Source organism: Myotis lucifugus, unplaced genomic scaffold, assembly GCF_000147115.1.
Source record: "Myotis lucifugus unplaced genomic scaffold, Myoluc2.0 scaffold_783, whole genome shotgun sequence".
In the NCBI taxonomy this organism is placed as follows: Eukaryota; Metazoa; Chordata; class Mammalia; order Chiroptera; family Vespertilionidae; genus Myotis; species Myotis lucifugus.
In genome coordinates this window covers 14,345-32,572 of record NW_005871831.1, presented here as the reverse complement: position 1 = coordinate 32,572, position 18,228 = coordinate 14,345, and the positions used below count along the sequence as shown (strand labels likewise).

Sequence of the window (18,228 nt, the reverse complement as noted above, 5' to 3'; positions counted from 1 at the left end):
CAGAACTTTTTAATTTGAAGGCACACAGTCTCCCATCCAGTCTTCTCTCATGCTGGTTCCAAGGCCTGAGACACCCTCCCTTCTCTCTCAACCAAGTTAAATTCTACTCATCAGTCAGGCCTCTGGAAAATCTTCCTGATGTCTGGAAAATCTTCCTGACGACCCCAAGGCCAGGCTAAGTGTTTCTGTCATGCGCTCTGTAGCACTTTGTCCTTCCCTATACTTTACCATTCTTGTTTTGTCATTTGTATTCCCCACTAGACTATAGGCGCTGGTTGTATTCCAAGAGCCTAGGGCACAACCTGGCACTTGGAAGGGAGGCAGAACAGTGCAGTGATCAAGAGCATGTTTTCTGATGCTGGGCAGTTTGACATTTGAATTCTGACCCAGCCACTTACCAGCTATGCACAGTTCAGTAAGCTGGGGATGATGATGATACCTTTTCCATAGGGTTGTTGTAAGGGTTAAAGGATTCCATCTATATGGAGCTTTATATAGTGCGTGGCTCATTGTACATGCACAGTTAGTCACTGGCACTGATGCTATGATTATGGTTATAGGCCCTCAACAAATATTTGTTTAATGAATAAAGAGACATTTTGTGGTGAACAGTTGATAATGGTGATGAAGAGAGCGCTTTAAAATAATCCTAGGTTTTTGGTTTGGATGTCTATGTAGATGGTTTCCTTCACTTAAAGTCTACAGGAGGAGAAGCAGACTTGGGTGGGAAGACTTTTGAATTTGAGTTGCATTGTCAATGGAGTCCGCAGGTAATCTCCTGCCGCCAGTTGAATCGTCAGTTTTGGAGCTCAAGAGAAGGTTTTGGATTGAGAAAATCACTTTTGGAGTCATTTGCTTGTAGGTGAGAGAGCCTTGTGTTTGGATTAAAAATCCCAGGAAAGATAACAGGGACAGCCATCTCCTTAGAGGCAGAGAGAGAAGGTGAGGTTGGAAACAGAAGCATAGCCAGATATGGAAGGAAAACTGGAGTCATGTGAAAGAAGCCTCTGAAGGGACTCTTTCAATGCAAGGGAGATGGAAAACACAGTCTCAGAGTACAGAGAACCCAGGTAAGATGCACCCTGGACTTGGCCCGAGGAGGTCACCAGTGTCCTGAGTGTGAGTGGTTTTCATAAAAAACCAGCCGGTTATTGGGGTTGGGGGTGGATGGGAGATGAAGAAATGAAACATCACATGGACCACTCTGTCAAAGAAGAGTAGCTGTGAAGTTGGGTAGACACGAGAGAGTTCAGTAGGTTTTTCCATGAAGGGAAAGTACCAGTTGAGGAGGAGAATTTGAAGATACAAGAGGGAGGGGAGGACTCAGCTGCAGATGAAGAACTGGGTGTAGCAGTGAGACTTGGTGGGGGTGCCCCAGCAATTATAAAAGATGAGTGTATCTGCGTGTCAGGGGCCCATTTCCTTTGAGGTAGGAAATGAAATTGCATGAAGGCCAAGTGCATTAAGGTACCAATGGAGCCTGGAAGCCCTGAATTTACAGTGGTCTCCTCAGCACGGTTGTGTGATTTCTGCCAGTGTTTCTTTGATGGGATCCTCTGGGATTGGGAGGAAAGGCTGCAGCCAAAGAAATAGAAAACAGGCATGAGTGATTGAAATGGCAGACTTAACTAGCTGGGAAGGAAGCAAAACAGAGGGGCTGATATATATTCCCCCCTTATCCACAGGGGAGTTCCAAAACCCCCAATGGAGCCTAAAATTTCGGATAGTACTGAACCCTATACATATGTTCTTTCCTATATGTATATGTATTTTACAGCTTCTCTTTGGCATATCTTTGACATCACTACTCTTGTGTTTTTGGGCCATTAAGTAAAATAAGGGTTACTTAAACACAAGCATTTCGATACCACAACAATTGATCTGATAACTGACATGGCTACTTAGTGGTTAATGGGCAGGTGGTGTATACAGCCTGGATACTTGGGAAAGAGATGATTCACAGAAAGGAGTGGGTTGGCATGAGATTTCATCACAGGCTCCTGTTTTTGGTGGCCCTGGATGCTGTAACTCTTATGTGGTACTAGAGCTAGAACAGTGTGCAATTTAAAACTTATGAATTGTTTATTTCAATTTAACATTTTCAGATCACAGTTGACCGCAGGTAACTAAAACTGCAGAAAATGAAATCTCAGATAAGGGGGAACTACTGTATTGGTAGAAGATATAGGGGCCGAGGGCTCAGCGACTAGGATGAGATCAGAGAACTGTGACTCCACACCCCATGGATATCATCCACACACTGCCCAGAGCCTGGGTTACCCCAGCTTCTCTCTTCTCTGTGTGCCCCACCCCCAATAACTCTTCTGGTTTTGCCCCATCTAGTTCGCTCCCAGGACCCTGGACAGCGGCGGGTGCTGGACAGGGCTGCCCGGCAGCGCCGTATCAACAGGCAGCTTGAGGCCTTGGAGAATGACAACTTCCAGGATGACCCCCATGCAGGACTCCCCCAGCTTGGCAAGAGACTGCCTCAATTTGACGATGATGCAGACACTGGTGAGGCGGATGGGACTGGGGAGACATGGCTGAAGGAAGGGGAAAGCGTCTGCCTAGATTAGGGTTGTGGAAGGACATTGGGCTGGGGGGCAGACGACCCAGGAGCTCCTCTGGCTCTGCCAGGAACTGGCTCCTGTGACTTTGACCAAGTCACTCTCCCCATTCTGTGCCTTAGTTTCCTTTTGTGTATGTAGAATAAAGATGATGGAGTAGGTGAGCTCTGAACTCCCTTCCAGTTCCAATATAAAGGCTTAGATTTAGGGAGTGTAGAGATGAAGAAAGGCTGGGATTAGAGAAGTTGGGGGAAGGGAAAAGGATGGTAGACAGAGGCCTACTGAGAGCCCAGGTGAGTATGTGAGTAGGGAATGGACGAGGGCACTGGGAATGAGGGGGCAGGGAAAGGTGGTGTATTTCTTGGAACGTGCCAAGTAACTCATTTCTCTTGACCTCTAGGAAAGAAAAAGAAGAAAACTCGAGGCGATCATTTTAAACTTCGCTTCCGGAAAAACTTTCAGGCCTTACTAGAGGAGCAGGTGAGAGAAGAGCTGGCAGGGAGGAACCCACAGAGAAGGGCCAAGCCCACAGAGAGGCTTGTCCCTGGCGGGTGTTTGCTGTGTGGGTGGAGGAGTTGTGTAGTCTGCCCCCTTGTATCTGCAGAACCTGAGTGTGGCCGAGGGCCCCAACTACCTGACAGCTTGTGCGGGACCCCCATCCCGGCCCCAGCGCCCCTTCTGTGCTGTATGCGGCTTCCCCTCCCCATACACCTGCGTCAGCTGTGGCGCCCGGTACTGCACTGTGCGCTGTCTGGGCACCCACCAGGAAACCAGGTGAGCTTGGAATGTGCCCCAGGTCCACACCCTTTTCCTCCTACACCCCACATCCTCCCAGACCCTCTTCTCATCCCGGGTTTCTCTGCCTGTAGATGCCTGAAGTGGACTGTGTGAGCCTGGGTGTCCCTGGAGAGGAAGGCCCTCTGTGCATCAGCCTGTCCTCAGAAAGGACACAACGGAAATGAAAGGTGCTCCCCTGGACCAAGAGAGGAACTTTCACTCACCCAACAAACCTTGTGTCTTCTCCTCCAGAGAAGACCAGTCTTACTCCCAGGGATGTGGCAGGGAAGTGGGCCACCCCCCAGGGTACTATCATAATAAAAGGTCTTATGTGAGGAGGCACCGGCCTTTTGGTCACATGGTGTTTCGGGGGTGAGGGTGATGGGTCATCTGTTTCGCCTACTCGCTACTCTGTCCTTTTTTTCCTACCTGTCAAACACTGCTCCTACTCTCTGCCCCTCTAGGTCCCTGACCATGAAAGATTTTGTCCTATTCTCCATGTCTCTGCATTTCTTGGCTGCTTCTTTATGTCACATTTTTGGTTATTGATTTAGTTAATTTGTTTTTGCTTTTTGTTCTTCTAGTTCTTCTGAATGATTTTTTAATACAGCAAGGCCCCAGGAATGGCCAGTCTGAGAATTGTCCTGAGGAAGCTCTTATTATCAGGGGCTGTGGTATGTGAACTTATTAGCAGAGAAAACCCAGAAGTTTCTGGGAGGCATGGAGGAATTCATGGTGTAGAGGCTCCTGTTCTTGGGGTCCCTGGATGTTATAACTCTTGGGTGGTACTAGAGCTTCTTCCACCCACACCTCTTCTAAGTGTGTGTGTGTGTTTTTTTAAGGAAATAATTTTATATATATATATATATATATATATATATATATATGTATTTTATTGACTTTTTACAGAGAGGAAGGAAGAGGGATAGAGAGTTAGAAACATCGATGAGAGAGTAACATCGATCAGTTGCCTCCTGCACACCCCCTTCTGGGGATGTGCCCGCAACCAAGGTACATGCCCTTGACCAGAATTGAACCTGGGACCCTTGAGTCCGCAGGCCAATGCTCTATCCACTGAGCCAAACCGGTTACGGCAGGAAATAATTTTTTTATATTTTTAAAATCATTTTTATTGAGAATATTACAGATGTCCCTCTTTTTCCCCCCCATTACCCCCTTCAACTGCTTCCTGTCCTGCCCCAGGCCTCCTACCACCCTATTGTCTGTGTTCATGGGTAATGCATATCTATAATAATAAAAGCATAATATGCTAATTAGACTGGACAGCCGAATGACCTTCCGGACGTCATTCTGACGTCCTTCTGGACTAAGCCACAGTGGCAGAGGCAGTTAGGGGCCATCAGGCAGGCAGACAAGCAGTTAGGGGCGATCTGGCAGGCAGGCAGAGTGGTTAGGGGTGATCAGGCAGACAGGCAGGCAGGCGAGTGGTTAGGAGCCAGTGGAACCGGATTGCGAGAGGAATGTCCAACTACTGGTTCAGGCCCGATCTCGTAGGGATCCCCATGGGATCGGGCCTAAACTGGCAGTCGGTCATCCCCGAGGGGTCCCGGATTGCGAGAAGGCTGCAGGCCGGGCTGAGGGACCGCCACCCCCCTCACGAATTTTGTGCACTGGGCCCCTAGTATGCATATAAGATCTTTGGTTAATCTCTTCCCACCCTCACTTCTCTTCCCTCTGAGATTTATCAGTCTGCTCCATGTTTCCATGCCTCTGATTCTATTTTATTCATCAGTTTATTTTGTTCATTAGATTCCTTGTTTGTTTATTTTGATTTTTTTTAATATATTTTATTGATTTTTCACAGAGAGGAAGGGAGAGAGATAGAGAGAGTTAGAAACATCGATGAGAGAGAAACATCGATCAGCTGCCTCCTGCACATCCCCCACCGGGGATGTGCCCGCCACCCAGGTACATACCCTTGACCGGAATCGAACCCGGGACCTCTCAGTCCGCAGGCTGATGCTCTATCCACTGAGCCAAACCGGTTTTGGCTTATTTTGATTTTTAGATTCAAATGTTGAATCTAAAATGTTCATTTTATTGTTCATTTTTTTTCTTCTTCTTTCGTCTTCTTTCTTCTTCTTCTTCCTTTAACATTTCGTGTATTACTGATTTGGTGGTGATGAACTCCTTTAGCTTTTTCTTGTCTGTGAAGCTCTTTATCTGACCTTCAATTCTGCATGATAGCTTTGCTGGGTAAAGTAATCTTGGTTGTAGGTCCTTGCTATTCATCACTTTGAATATTTCTTGCCACTTCCTTTTGGCCTGCAATGTTTCTGTTGAGAAATCAGTTGATAGTCATATGGGCACTCCCTTGTAAGTAACTAACTGCTTTTCTCTTGCTGCTTTTAAGATTTTCTCGCCCTGACCAGTTTGGCTCAGTGGATAGAGCGTCGGCCTCCGGACTGAAAGGTCCCAGGTTCGATTCCGGTCAAGGGCATGTACCTTGGTTGCGGGCACATCCCCAGTGGGAGGTGTGCAGGAGGCAGCTAATCAATGTTTCTCTCTCATCGATGTTTCTAACTATTTCTCTCCCTTCCTCTCTGTAAAAAATCAATAAAATATGTTTTAAAAAAAAAAAGATTTTCTCTTTGTCTTTAACTTTTGGCATTTTAATTATGAGTTTTGGTGTGGGCCTCTTTAGATTCCTCTTGTTTGGGACTCTCTGCATTTCCTGGACTTGTAAGTCTATTTCTTTCACCAGGTAGGGGAAGTTTTCTGTCATTATTTCTTTAAATAGGTTTTCAACACCTTGTTCTTCCATAATGTGAATGTTGGTATGCTTAAAGTTGACCCAGAGGCTCCTTACACTACCTTCATACTTTTGGATTCTTTTTGCTCTTCTGATTGGATGTTTTTTGCTTCCTCGTATTCCAAATCCTTGATTTGATTCTGAGAATCCTCTACTTTATGTTGGATCCCTATAAATGATTCTTTATTTCAGTTAGTGTATGCTTAGTTTCTGACTTGTCTTTATTTTTATCCTCACCTGAGGATATTTTTTTCCATTGATTTTTTTAAAGAGAGAGTGGAAGGGAGAGGGAGAGACAGAGAGAAACACTGATGTGAGAGAGACACATCGATTGGTTGCCTCCTGCATGCCCCCGACTAGGGCCGGGAGCCTGCAACCGAGGTACATGCCCTTGACCGGAATCAAACCTGGGACCCTTCAGTGCGCAGGCCAACACTCTATCCACTGAGCCAAACCAGCTCGGATCTTTTTTAATGTCTTTGACATTCTCACTAAGATCCTTGAAAGTCCCGCTAAGTTCCTTGAAGCTCTCATTAAGTCCCTTGAAGCTCTCACTAAGATCCTTGAGTAATCTTACAACCATTGTCATGAACTTTATCCAATAGCTTGCTTGCTTCCATTTCTTTCATTTGTAACATATGTTTTTGTCTCCGCATTTTGGGTGCTTCCCTGTGTTTGTTTCAATGTATTAGGTAGAGCTGTTATGTTTCTTGGAATTGGTAGAGTGGCCTTGTGTAATAGGAACAGGGCCCAGTGGCTGAGCCTTTCCAGTCATCAGAGCTGGGCGTTCTAGGTGTGCCCCTGTGTGGGCTGTGTGTACGGTCTTATTGTAGTTGAGCCTTGATTGGCATCACTGGGAGGAATTGGCTTCCAGGCCAGTAGGCTGTGAGGACCAGCCATCTACAGTAGAAGAGCTGCTATATAGGAGTTGCTCTCCTAGTTGCCCAGGACTCTGTTGGAACGTAACCAAGCAGGTGCTTAAGAAGTATTGGTTGAACATATGACCTCAATAAAATATCAACGACATTAAGCCAAGTCAGAGTTAGGCACCTTTTTAGGCTCTTCTCCCCATTTCGGTGGACTTTCTTGGGGCTGGCTCAGATGTTCCTGGTGTCTTCCTGAGGAACTGCCTGCCCTTTCTCTGGAGACTTGCAGTTGGGCAAGTGGTGTTGGTGAAGGCTTTGTGTTGAATGGTGGTGAAGACAGGGTTTACAGTCAGTCAGTCCTAAATGTGGTGGTTTTAAATGATGGCTGTAAATTTGTTGACTGTTCTTCCATTGAAGGTGGGGTCTTTGTCCCCTTCCTCTGGGATCTGGGTAGACTGCTTCAACTAGGAGAGAGTGGCAGAAGTGAAACCATGTGACGTGCAAGGCAAGGTGTAAAAGGCAGTGCAGCTTCTGCCTTGTCCCTAGGACACTTGTTTGTTTGTTTTTTTTAAATTAAATTTATTGAGGTGACATTGGTTAATAGGACCATATAGGTTTAGGACATTTGCTTTTGTAACCCCCAGCCACCATGTAAGAAATCCAACTGTTCTGAAGCCACCATGCTCTGAGGAGCCCAGGCTACATGGAGAGGCACGTGCAGGTGCTCCCGGTGACAGGTCCAGTTGACAAGCCTTCAAGCCATCCCAGCCCAGGCTTCCATCATAGGAGTGGAGATGCTTCCTGATGACTTCAGCCAAGGCACCAAGTCAGCCTCAGCCATTTGAGTCTTCCTAGCTTGGTCCTCAACATCATGGAACAAGCACTAGCCATCTCTGCTGGGTTCTGTCTAAATTCCTGACCTGCAGAATCTGTGTGTGTGATAAGTTTATGCCATTGAGTCTTGGGATGGTTTGTTATGCAATAGTAACTGGGACATCACTAATCCAGCTTGCTGGCTGCTAACTCCTGGCCTTGGTTTATTGTCTCTCTCAGGAAGAGAAACTTTCCTGGGTTCTAATCTTTCTTTTTTCCTCTCCACGGAGAAGTACACTCAAGAGAGAAACCAGAAGAAAAGACGTTTTCCTTGCAGAGAAGCACCACCTGTGCTTCGCTGTGTTCCACCTGCCTTGGAATGCCTGTCAGATTTCCACTGAGTCAGCACAATCTCTTTGGTTTATTTCCTAAGTTCACGGACTTTATTTCTTATTTTGTTGTTCTAAAAACAATCACACGGGTTCTGCTTGGTGTGAGATTTGTCTGCTCACTGACACACTCAGCCTAACCCAGTGGTCGGCAAACTGCGGCTTGCGAGCCACATGCGGCTCTTTGGCCCCTTGAGCGTGGCTCTTCCACAAAATACTGACTTCTGCGCATGGGCCACGAAGTTTCAGTCGCACTGTACATGCACGCCCACACGTGGTATTTTGTGGAAGAGCCGCACTCCAGGGGCCAAAGAGCCGCATGTGGCTCGCGAGCCGCAGTTTGCCAACCACTGGCCTGACCCAACTGACCTTGATAGGACAGAGCCAGACCCCAAGGCCCTCCCTTGCTCTGACATGGGCTGTCTCTACAAGTCATCTGCTGACATTCTCTAGGAAGGGTCTCCAGACTCCCATTTAAAACCATGGCTCCTCAAGAAAAGCCTTGACCAACTTTTGCCACTTCCTGTGTACTAGTGGAAACTTGGTCCCCACCTTAGGAGGCACCCAGACCTTTGGGAAATCTACATTATGCCAAAAGCTTCTAGCGGCTAAAGCCAGGGTTGTTTGATGGGGCCCCACAGCCCCTGCTTGGGCACACAGGAGCAGAAGAGGTTAATGCTATGATCTGGAAGGCTGGAGGCTTGGGGGGCTCGTAGCTAAAGACCTCAGTGAGTACTGACTCTAATTGATGTGAATTAGTTTGGAGAGCCAGGAATTCTGGGAAGCAGACCAGGTGTATCTTCAGTCTTGGACAAATCTTGGTCCTACTACTTACGGATTGTGTAGCTTGGTTAGGTCACTTTACCTCTCTGACTGCATAGCCACCTCCCAGATATTGTGAGGATTAAGTGAGGCAGTGCACCTAGCCCAGCGTCTGGCATCTAGGAAGTACTCAGAAAATGATAGCTATTGACCTTATTGCCCAAGACCTAAGCAGTTTGTTGTGGAGCATTTTCATAGCCAGTTCCTTAAAAAACTAGAGGATTCTTTGGAGTAACCCTGGCATCTTGTCCATTATATGGTAACTAGCTGTTTACATTTCTCTTTGCTCCTATCTTGTGAGTTTTTTTAGGGCAGGGGTTATGTCTTAGTGCTCTAACTTCTAGGAAAGAAGAACATGTCGATAGCCCTTTACAGCCATGTGACCATGACTGATTGACAAAGAAATGAAAACCTAACCTGGTGATCACATTAAGGCACTTATTTAAATGCTCAAATGTGAGACTTAGCTAAAGCTAGTTTTCCTGTAATGGGGAGGAGGGAAGAGGCAGGATGGAGTGTGGGAAAGGAGGTAGAAGCTGTGGGGGATGGTAGAGGGAGAATTTGGGTTGGAGGTGCTTGGGTGGCAGTTATCAGGAGTTGCAACGGGCTTCTGTCCTTCACTGTGGGTATACAGGCGTCCCTGTGGCCTTTTCATGGCCTTTCAGAATTGTAAGACCCTTTTAAAGATGTGTGTCTCATCCAGAGAGAGAAGCTACAATTGGTTTGCTAACAAAGCAAGTCAGGTGGCCTGGTACGTGCCATAGTAGATTGTTACAGTAAAGACCCCTACAAAACACACTTCCGGGTGTCTGCACTCTACAGTCCCTTATGGGCTTTGGACGTAGCCAGGGGACTGCCCAAAAGCAGAGTCTGAAGTGGGTAGGATATACAGATTTTTGTGGACTCAAAAAACACCATTGTTTCTGGGTGAAGCCCAGTGGGAAGCCTTGATGCAAATGTGTGTCCAAGGCCAGTGGAACAGTCCAGCTTGCTGGAAGAGTACAGTTGTACAGAGGGATAAGAAGTGGGGATAAAAAATATGGGCTAGGGCCAGGCAGTGTGTCAGGGTCTTAATTGTCCTTGTTCATTTTTCTGAGCCATCGGGGAACTTCCAGGGCAGGACAATAAATGATGTTCCAGGCCCGGCTTGTGTTGCTCAGTGGTTGAGCATTGACCCATGAACCAGGAGATCGCTGGTTTGATTCCTGGTCAGGGCACTTGCCCAGGTTGTGAGTGAGATTCCCCGCAGGAGGCAGCCAATCGATGATCCTCTCTCATCGATGTTTCTATCTCACTCTCCCTTTCTCTCTCTAAAATCAATAAAAACATTTTTTTAAAAAAACTCAATTAGGGAAACCCCATGACCAGTCTGGGCAAGGGAGAATGAGGGCCTGACCAGGACCAGGGAGGGGAGAGAAGTAGGTGGATGTGAAGACACTGGAGGGAAAACTGATGGGATTTGGCAGCTGAGGGGAGGGGAAGTGAAGGGAGAAGCCAGAGATGATTGAGGTTGTCGATCTGTGTGACTGAGAAGTTGATGATAATGTTAATAGGAGTGAAAGGAACTGTGGCTTTGGGAGAAAGGAATGAATTTGCCCAGCCTGTGAAACAGGGGGTGTATGTACTTCTGAAGCTCTGGAGAGAGGGCTGTGAGGATGTAGTTGTGAGCATCTCTACATCCCAGGAGAGAGCACAGGTGAGCAGATGGGATGAAAAGGAAACGGGAAAAGGCTGAGGTCACTGTAGTCGGTGCTACAAGGGAAGGTACCAGGTTAAGGCCCTATCATCTTCCACTAGATGCCCAGCTTCTTTCTAATCGCCTCATTTTCCAGTCTTAAGTGGGTACCAAGGCTGTTCAGTACCCAGTGCTATGTCTGAACTGGACACCATGGAGTCATACACATGCCACTGATATGCAAGACTCTGAACAGATGTTCAGAGCCTTTTCTGGAAGTTATTGAACCTTCCCCAGAAAAATGTACCTGCATCAGACCCTTGATGTGACACAATTTTAAAGGGCTGGTCAAGCCAAAACCGGTTTGGCTCAGTGGATAGAGCGTCGGCCTGCAGACTGAAAGGTCCCAGGTTCGATTCCGGTCAAGGGCATGTACCTGGGTTGCGGGCACATCCCCAGTAGGAGATGTGCAGGAGGCAGCTGATCGATGTTTCTAACTCTCTATCTCTCTCCCTTCCTCTCTGTAAAAAATCAATAAAATATATTTTTTAAAAAAATAAATAAAGGGCTGGTCAGTTTCTGATGTCCACTCTCAGGCCCAGGTAAAGTAACTGCTCTAGACCAGTGGTCAGCAAACTGCGGCTTGCGAGCCACATACGGCTCTTTGGCCCCTTGAGTGTGGCTCTTCCACAAAATACCACGTGCGGGCGCGCATGTACAATGTGATTGAAACTTTGTGGTCCATGTGCAGAAGTCGGTGTTTTGTGGAAGAGCCACACTCAAGGGGCCAAAGAGCCACATGTGGCTCGCGAGCCGCAGTTTGCCGACCACTGGTCTAGACCATCTGTATCCTTGTACAGCTGTGAAGAAAGGTTGAGAGTAAACGAGTGACTTGTTATCTCAGGCTGACCAGTTTCCTAGAGCTATGTCTTCCCCATCTGCTCCCTGATGACTCTCATCAGTAATTATAAGAGTGCCACACTCTTGCCCTGGCTGGTGTGGCAAGGGGTTAGCAGTGGTTCTCAACCTTCTGGCCCTTTAAATACAGTTCCTCATGTTGTGACCCAACCATAAAATTATTTTCGTTGCTACTTCATAACTGTAATGTTGCTGCTGTTATGAATCGTAATGTAAATATCTGATATGCAGGATGGTCTTAGGCGACCCCTGTGAAAGGGTCGTTTGACTGCCGAAGGGGTCGCGACCCACAGGTTGAGAACCGCTGGGTTAGAGCGTCGGCCTACAGACTGAAGGGTCTCTGGTTCGGTTCCTGTCAAAGGCTTGTACCTGAGTTGCAGACTTGATCCTCAACCCCAGTCAGCTTGCATGTGGGAGACAACCAGTTGATGTGTCTCTCACATCGATGTTTCTCTCTGTCTCTCCCCCTCCCTTGCACTTTCTCTAAAAAGGAAAAAAAAATCAATGGAAAAAATATCCTTGAGTGAGGATTAACCAAAAAAATAAAAAAGAGCGCCACACTCTAGAAATCACTTGCAACCCTGCCTCTGTTTTGCGGGATTAGATAGTCCAAAGGTGATGGAGAGGGGACAGGTGACAGTCGGGTGTCTGAGAACTGAGATGACTCTGGGTACTGCCCCAGTCAACTCCTGCTTGGCCAGTTGCCCCTGAACAGTTCACAGTACAAATTTACTTAAGCATGTATTTATATAGAATGTAAGCGCTCGGGGGTGTCCCCGCCGGCCTAATCGCTCAGACCCCAGGCTCAGGATAGAGAGGGGTCAGGTGCAGTCTCAGGAGTCCGAAGTGAGTCCTCAGGAGGCAGCTTCTTGGCCAGAGGAGGGAAGTGTAGCCAGGGCAGAGCTCTGACTACAGAGAGGAGCCTGAGCGGGTGTGGCTTCCAGGCCTGAGGTGGAGTCCTGGGAGTGGCTGGGCCCTGGGGCATGGCTTGCCTCTGAGGTGGTAATACCAAGCAGGGGCCTGCGCCTGCTGTCCGGGGTTCGAGGGACCCCTTTCCACTGGGGGCAGTGGGAAGGGAATAGGATCCATAGGCCAGGCCTTCTACACGTAAGCGTGTTTCCCGTATTTGCCCAAGCTGATGTCGTCTTCATACGAGGTTGCTGCGGGGCGCACATGGGCAGCGGGGCCAGTGGACTGCACTGTGGAGGCCTTGTAGGGCAGCCGGGTGCTGGCAAGGGAGGGGCTGGTCAGAAGGAGGTGCAACCCTCGCTGTCGCCCCCCCCCCCCCACCCCGCAGCTCATCCTGCCTTACTTGGTGGCGTGGTCCTCTTCCGCAGCACAGCAGCAGCTGGAGCAGAGGCAAACACCACCCAGGATGGTCAGCAGGGAGGCGCTCCAGCCCAGGTAGAGCGCAGGGCCCAGCTCATACCTGGGGACAAAACAACGCAAGGGGTGCTAGCTCCGGGACATGTCCAAGTTCCACCCCCAGGGTGGGGCTCCCACACTCACTTGGTTCCGGGATACAAGGGGTCAAAGAAGTCCCGGGTGATGTTGGAGGCATACCAGGTGATGGCCACCATCCCGCAGCAACCTAGCGCAGGGAGAGAACTGCACTGGAGCCCTGGGCCCCTAGGGAACTAGGGGGAGGGCCAAGCAGGAGCAGCCTAGAGAGTAGGCTGTGGGGTTATCAAGTCCAAGAGCAAATTTCATTCCCTCCCTTTCTTCCTCTCCCAGCTCATGACCTTTCTAGGGCCACTTGTGAACCCAAGACCAACCCATACTCTGCTCCTCAGCCAGCCCTTGTCCCCCTCTTCATCCCTGGCCAGCTTTGTTCTTCCCTGCCCTCCAGCGCCTTGATCATTTAGTGTCCTCACTTGGACTGTGCCCCATCCTTCCTAGAAGGCCCAGCTAGCCCTGTCCGCCCTGACACCTGTGTCCTTTGACCTCCCAAAGCCCTCAGAGCATCGGTTCTCAACCTGTGGGTCGCGACCCCTTTGGCCGTCAAACGACCCTTTCACAGGGGTCGCCTAAGACCATCCTGCTTATCAGATATTTACATTACGATTCATAACAGTAGCAACATTACAGTTATGAAGTAGCAAGGAAAATAATTTTATGGTTGGGTCACAACATGAGGAACTGTATTTAAAGGGCCAGAAGGTTGAGAACCACTGCCTCAGAGCCTGTGACGTGCCTCTGCCACTCAGGGAAAGCCTGAAGCCAGTGGGCTACAGGACCAGCCTTGCCACTCGCTAGGGGCTTGTCTTCCAGTAGGTCCCCTGACCTTTCTGAGCCCATTTCCACATCTGGAGTTCAGGACGAGACCCTCCTTCCCTCACAGGCTTATGAAGTGATGTGTGTAGGTATGCTTTACAAACCAAAAGGGAGAGCCAGTTTCTGTGCGCTGTGTGTGTGTGTGTGTGTGTGTGTGTGTGGACACACATACCCTGACTCTGATCTTCCCAGCCAGGCTGTAAGCTTGGGAGGGCAGACCCTCACTTTCCCCTTTGGAATCTCTCCCCACCTCGCCTCTGCCTAGCTCCTGTGGGGGCTCAAGAAACATTGCTAATGGACTGATTGTTGGCCAAGGGATTGGGTGAGTGCAGGTGATGCTGAGGTGAGCAAGGAGAGAGGGAAGAGCTTAGCCTGGGAGGGCCGGTGTCAATGCAGAGGGGAAGGAGTGGGAGCTGGAGAAGACAGAGACCCCTGGGGTCTGTTGCGAGGACTACTCCCAACCCCCCACCACAGCGCAGGGCCCACCCATCACCCTCCCTCAATTACCGGCCAGGATGTATAGGGCCCCGGCAGTGGCCGCCAGCTTGGCTTTCCTGGAGAGCACCAAGGTCCCAATGTTTGTGCAGCGCAGTCCCAACATGCCCAGGAAGAGGCCCAGGAAGCCCAGGAGGATGGCGGTGATCATGAGTGCCCGGCAGGCCTGGATGTACCCTGGGGAGGTGGGCGACAGCATGGGTCCCTGAGCCAGCCACTGCCCCTCCATCTCCTCTCCCCTCAGTGACAGCCAGCCCCTTACAGCCCCTGCTCAGGCCTCACTCCCTAGAAGTCCTCAAATCCTCTTCTTCCCCTTGGGGTCCATCCAGCCTATAGGCTGAGGGGTCACACCCCCTCCTTCCCAGGAGCTCACCTCAGTCCCAAGGAGTCTCAGCCCCTCCTGCCCTGCCACCTGCACCAGTGCACTTCCCCTGTACCTCCACCTCCACCTCCGTATAGGGCTGCTCAGCACTACTGACTTGGCTGGATGATGCTTTGTTCTGGGGGACCATCCTGCGCATTATAGGATGTTTAGCAGCATCCTTGGCTTCCACCACTAGATGTCAGTAGTCTCCTCAAGGGGGACAATTAAATTTGTAGGCTGTCAAATGACCCCTGGGGGGCAAAGTTGCCTAGTTGAGAACACTGTTCTGCTACATCACCACCACTCTCTGCTGTGCATAGCGGAAACCACCTGTGTAACCCCAGCCCCTTCCCACACCTGCCTCTCTCCAGGTCCCACCTCGTACCTAGCACAGTGCCAGACATCCTGACCTGAGCTTCTTCCTTGAGTGATCAGTAGGGGGCAGCAGTGGCCTACGGGTCTCTGGGTCCAGGGCAGTTTCTAATCTGGGAGGTGGGATACCTGGGCCCAGGACCAAGCCAAGTCAGTTTTGCACATGTGCTTTCAGTGCCTCAGTTTCCCCTTTCTCAAAGCTGAAGGAAATGGCTGGCTTCCTTCCTGGTTCCCCTTCCCCCCTCCCTGACTTTGATAGTTGCCAAGCACCCAAGGACCTTGCACTCCTTTCCCAGGTGGGGCAGTGCCATCAGTGCTGAAGGGGAAAGGCTGGGTCCCTGCCAAGAGGATGTTTAGTGGCGTGGAGCTGGGGGGTAGGGAGGAGGGACAAAGTTCTCTGGGAGCATTTTCTCACTCCCAGCCATTCCCTCTGGAGTTCCTGCCCTCTTCACCTACCCCATATCCTATTCCCTCCCACCCGTCCACCTACCCACCTCCACCTGGGCAGACCAGCTCTGGTAGACAAAGGGTAGATTATTAAAGGGCCTGTGAGAACATGGGCCGGAAGGCTGCAGGCTAGGGGTGCACAGCTTGCAGGTGACTAAATGGCAGGACCCCTCTCAGGACTAGAACCAGGCTTGGAGGTCAGCCAGCTCTGGACTCAAACACAAGTCAGGATTCCAACCTGTGTGCCTCGGGGTACATTAATGCTTATGCCTGCAGTTTCCCCGGTTCTCTAAAAATAGGATACTAACACCCCCAACAGCAGAACTATTGTAAACAGCCCTAAAATGGCGCAGTAAGTACCCAGCACCACACCCGGAACCAAGATGCCCCTCAGCATGGGCAGCTGCACTCTGCCCTTCTCCCAAGCCCACTCTTGCCTCTTCATCTCTCATGCACACTCATGCTCTCTCTCAGGTCAGGAGCAGCAGTTCAAGGGCAGGCTCACAGCAAAGGCCCTTCCTCACGGTGTGGCTGGGAGGTATGTGAGGTGGGATGACCAGGGCTGCTGAGCTGGCTGCCTCCTGTGTCCCTTCTGGCCACTCAGCATTCTGGGCTTCTGGCCCAGTTCATACTAGCTTTTATAGTTTTGTGGGGTTTTTGGGGGGGAGGGGGGAGATGGGGGCACTTGCCTTGTTAAGTCCTAGAGAAAGTGATGAAAGGATGAAGCCTCTGCAACTGCTCTGGGAGATTCTGGAAACAGTGGGGACACAAGAGACCCACCTGGACCCCATAACTGCTCAGAGCATCTCTGACATTCCTGAGGGATTTGGTGTAGCCCTGCTCTAACCCAGTGTTGGCCTCTGTTCCTTCCCCTACCTCCGGCACCTGCAGGAGGGGACCTGGAAGAGTGAGAAGGCTCCGGGAGAACCCAGTGAGGCTGTGGGAATGGCACCGCAGAGGGTTCCTGGTCATGATCCCCTCTTGGTTTTTGGTATGGGGCCGACTGAAGGGAGACTCCCCTAGGGAATAATGGGGGGCTACTCATAGGGTGAGCAGGAAACAGGAAGATGCTACAGCTGCCAGGGAGAATCTTTCTCAGCCAAAAGAGCTGTAGGCTCTAGCTCACCAAGAACTGAAAAAATACACCCCCAGGAACCTCGAACACACATGCACACCCTCTCACCTGCTCACATTAGACCAGGGGTCCTCAAACTACGGCCCACAGGCCACATGCAAATACAAATATTGTATTTGTTCCCATTTTGTTTTTTTACTTCAAAATAAGATATGTGCAGTGTGCATAGGAATTTGTTCATAGTTTTTTTTTTAAACTATAGTCCGGCCCTCCAACAGTCTGAGGGACAGTGAACTGGCCCCCTGTTTAAAAAGTTTGAGGACCCCTGCCTTAGACACTCAGGACTCCTTAAAACAGTCCTTTCCCATTCGCCACGGCGTTGGCGTCTCCGTGGGAGCCTATGAGGCTATGGAGATCGTCTCAACTCCCAAGAATCCAAGATGGGGCCTCCTCTTCACCCCACAAACCCCAGCACTCCCAACCCAACACTAACATGCTAACATTGTTTGAGTGCATACAGATGCTAACATCATGTTAACATTTTTCACCTTTTATTTCTTAAAGTCCCCACGACTATTAGGATTCTAATTTTACAGATGGGTCAAATAAAGCTCATTTTACCACCTGCGCAAGGCACAGAGCTAGGACACAGCAGGCGCTGGCCTGGCCGTCTAATCCTGGTGCCTGCACTTGTCACCACTGAGACCGAGTGGCACATGAGGGCAGGGGGCCACGTGTGACCAGGTCACCGCTGCAGTTCTAGACAGGCAGCTCCCCCCAGCAATCCCTCTGCAGGAGCCCTTCTGAGCTTGGTCAGGCCTCTCTCATCTGTAGGGCACCCAAGGCCAGACCCAGGCAGCACCCAAACTCCCAGAGCTCTCTCCAACCTCCCACTCTCCCTCTGCTCCCTTCACCCTCCACCTTGTACCGGAGAGGGCCAGCATGGACGGGAACTCCCAGCAGTTGTGGACTCCCAAGGAGTCGGTTGCGCAGCTGTACCAGAGGTTCTCGAAGATGGTGTTGGTGGTGATGACATTCCCATGCACAGTGGACACTCTCCAGTAGCTGTTTGGCAAAGTCACACCCAGCATCAGCAGTCCCACAGCTGCCATGAAGAAGCCAAAGGTCTCCACAGCCACTGACATGGTGGGACGCAGGCCCTGAGGGGCACCTGTGGCCCAGAGGGAGAAGGGCTGAGCCCCAGGGGACCTTGACGGGCGTTGGCTAGGGAGAGGTGTTAGGCCAGGGTGGGAAGAGAGAGAGGGGAAGGGCGGAAGGCCAGCGGCAGCCTCGGCCTCAGGTCTGTCTCCAGGTTTCTGCCTTCCTTCTCTCTTTCTGGGTTTCTGCTTCCCTGCAGGCCAGCAGCCAGAAGAATGAGCCAAGAGCCCGTGGCAGATGTTGATGAGATGTAAGGAATAAACGAAACGGGCCAAAAGTCCACTGCCTCTGGCTGCCCTGGGTTCCCCGCCCCACAGGGTGTGGGGGGGGACTTACCGGGGAGTGACTAACGGATGCAGCCAAGGAGGGGCCCCCACGGGAGGCATTGGGAGCCAAGGGGAAGCGTGTCTCTGACTCAGCTTTCATCAGGGGCCAGAGAATGG

The 18,228-nt window shown here is 50.2% G+C and overlaps 2 protein-coding genes across 3 annotated transcripts in view; one reads left to right on the top strand and one right to left on the bottom strand.

The window, feature by feature from the left end:
- Positions 1-3,686, top strand: part of ZNHIT1 (zinc finger HIT-type containing 1) — a 6,096-nt gene extending 2,410 nt beyond the window's left edge. The window contains exons 2-5 of one of the 2 annotated variants that reach the window (XM_014448221.2): positions 2,344-2,514; positions 2,968-3,047; positions 3,151-3,341; positions 3,437-3,686. In XM_014448221.2, coding sequence (XP_014303707.1) covers positions 2,344-2,514; positions 2,968-3,047; positions 3,151-3,341; positions 3,437-3,458 — 464 coding nt within the window. In that variant the 3' untranslated portion in view covers positions 3,459-3,686. The remainder of the gene's footprint in view (positions 1-2,343; positions 2,515-2,967; positions 3,048-3,150; positions 3,342-3,436) is intronic. The other variant, XM_006106209.3, reaches the window with a different exon arrangement.
- An 8,639-nt stretch (positions 3,687-12,325) lies between these two features.
- Positions 12,326-18,073, bottom strand: CLDN15 (claudin 15). Its single transcript, XM_006106206.3, has 5 exons — positions 17,556-18,073; positions 14,382-14,546; positions 13,110-13,191; positions 12,913-13,029; positions 12,326-12,828 (listed from the first exon to the last, which is right to left on the bottom strand). Exons 1-5 carry the CDS (start codon positions 17,770-17,772, stop codon positions 12,702-12,704), a joined length of 708 nt encoding a protein of 235 aa, XP_006106268.1. The 5' UTR covers positions 17,773-18,073; the 3' UTR covers positions 12,326-12,701.
- Between the last annotated feature and the right edge of the window lie 155 nt (positions 18,074-18,228).

Excerpts from the sequence above, each read along its gene's own strand:
- CLDN15 (XM_006106206.3), bottom strand. The coding sequence starts at position 17,772 with ATGTCAGTGGCTGTGGAGACCTTTGGCTTCTTCATGGCAGCTGTGGGA. Across the intron at positions 14,547-17,555 it reads GTCCATGCTGGCCCTCTCCG|GGTACATCCAGGCCTGCCGG; the intron begins GTACAAGGTGGA and ends CCACCTCCCCAG. Across the intron at positions 12,829-12,912 it reads GAAGAGGACCACGCCACCAA|CACCCGGCTGCCCTACAAGG; the intron begins GTAAGGCAGGAT and ends CTCCCTTGCCAG.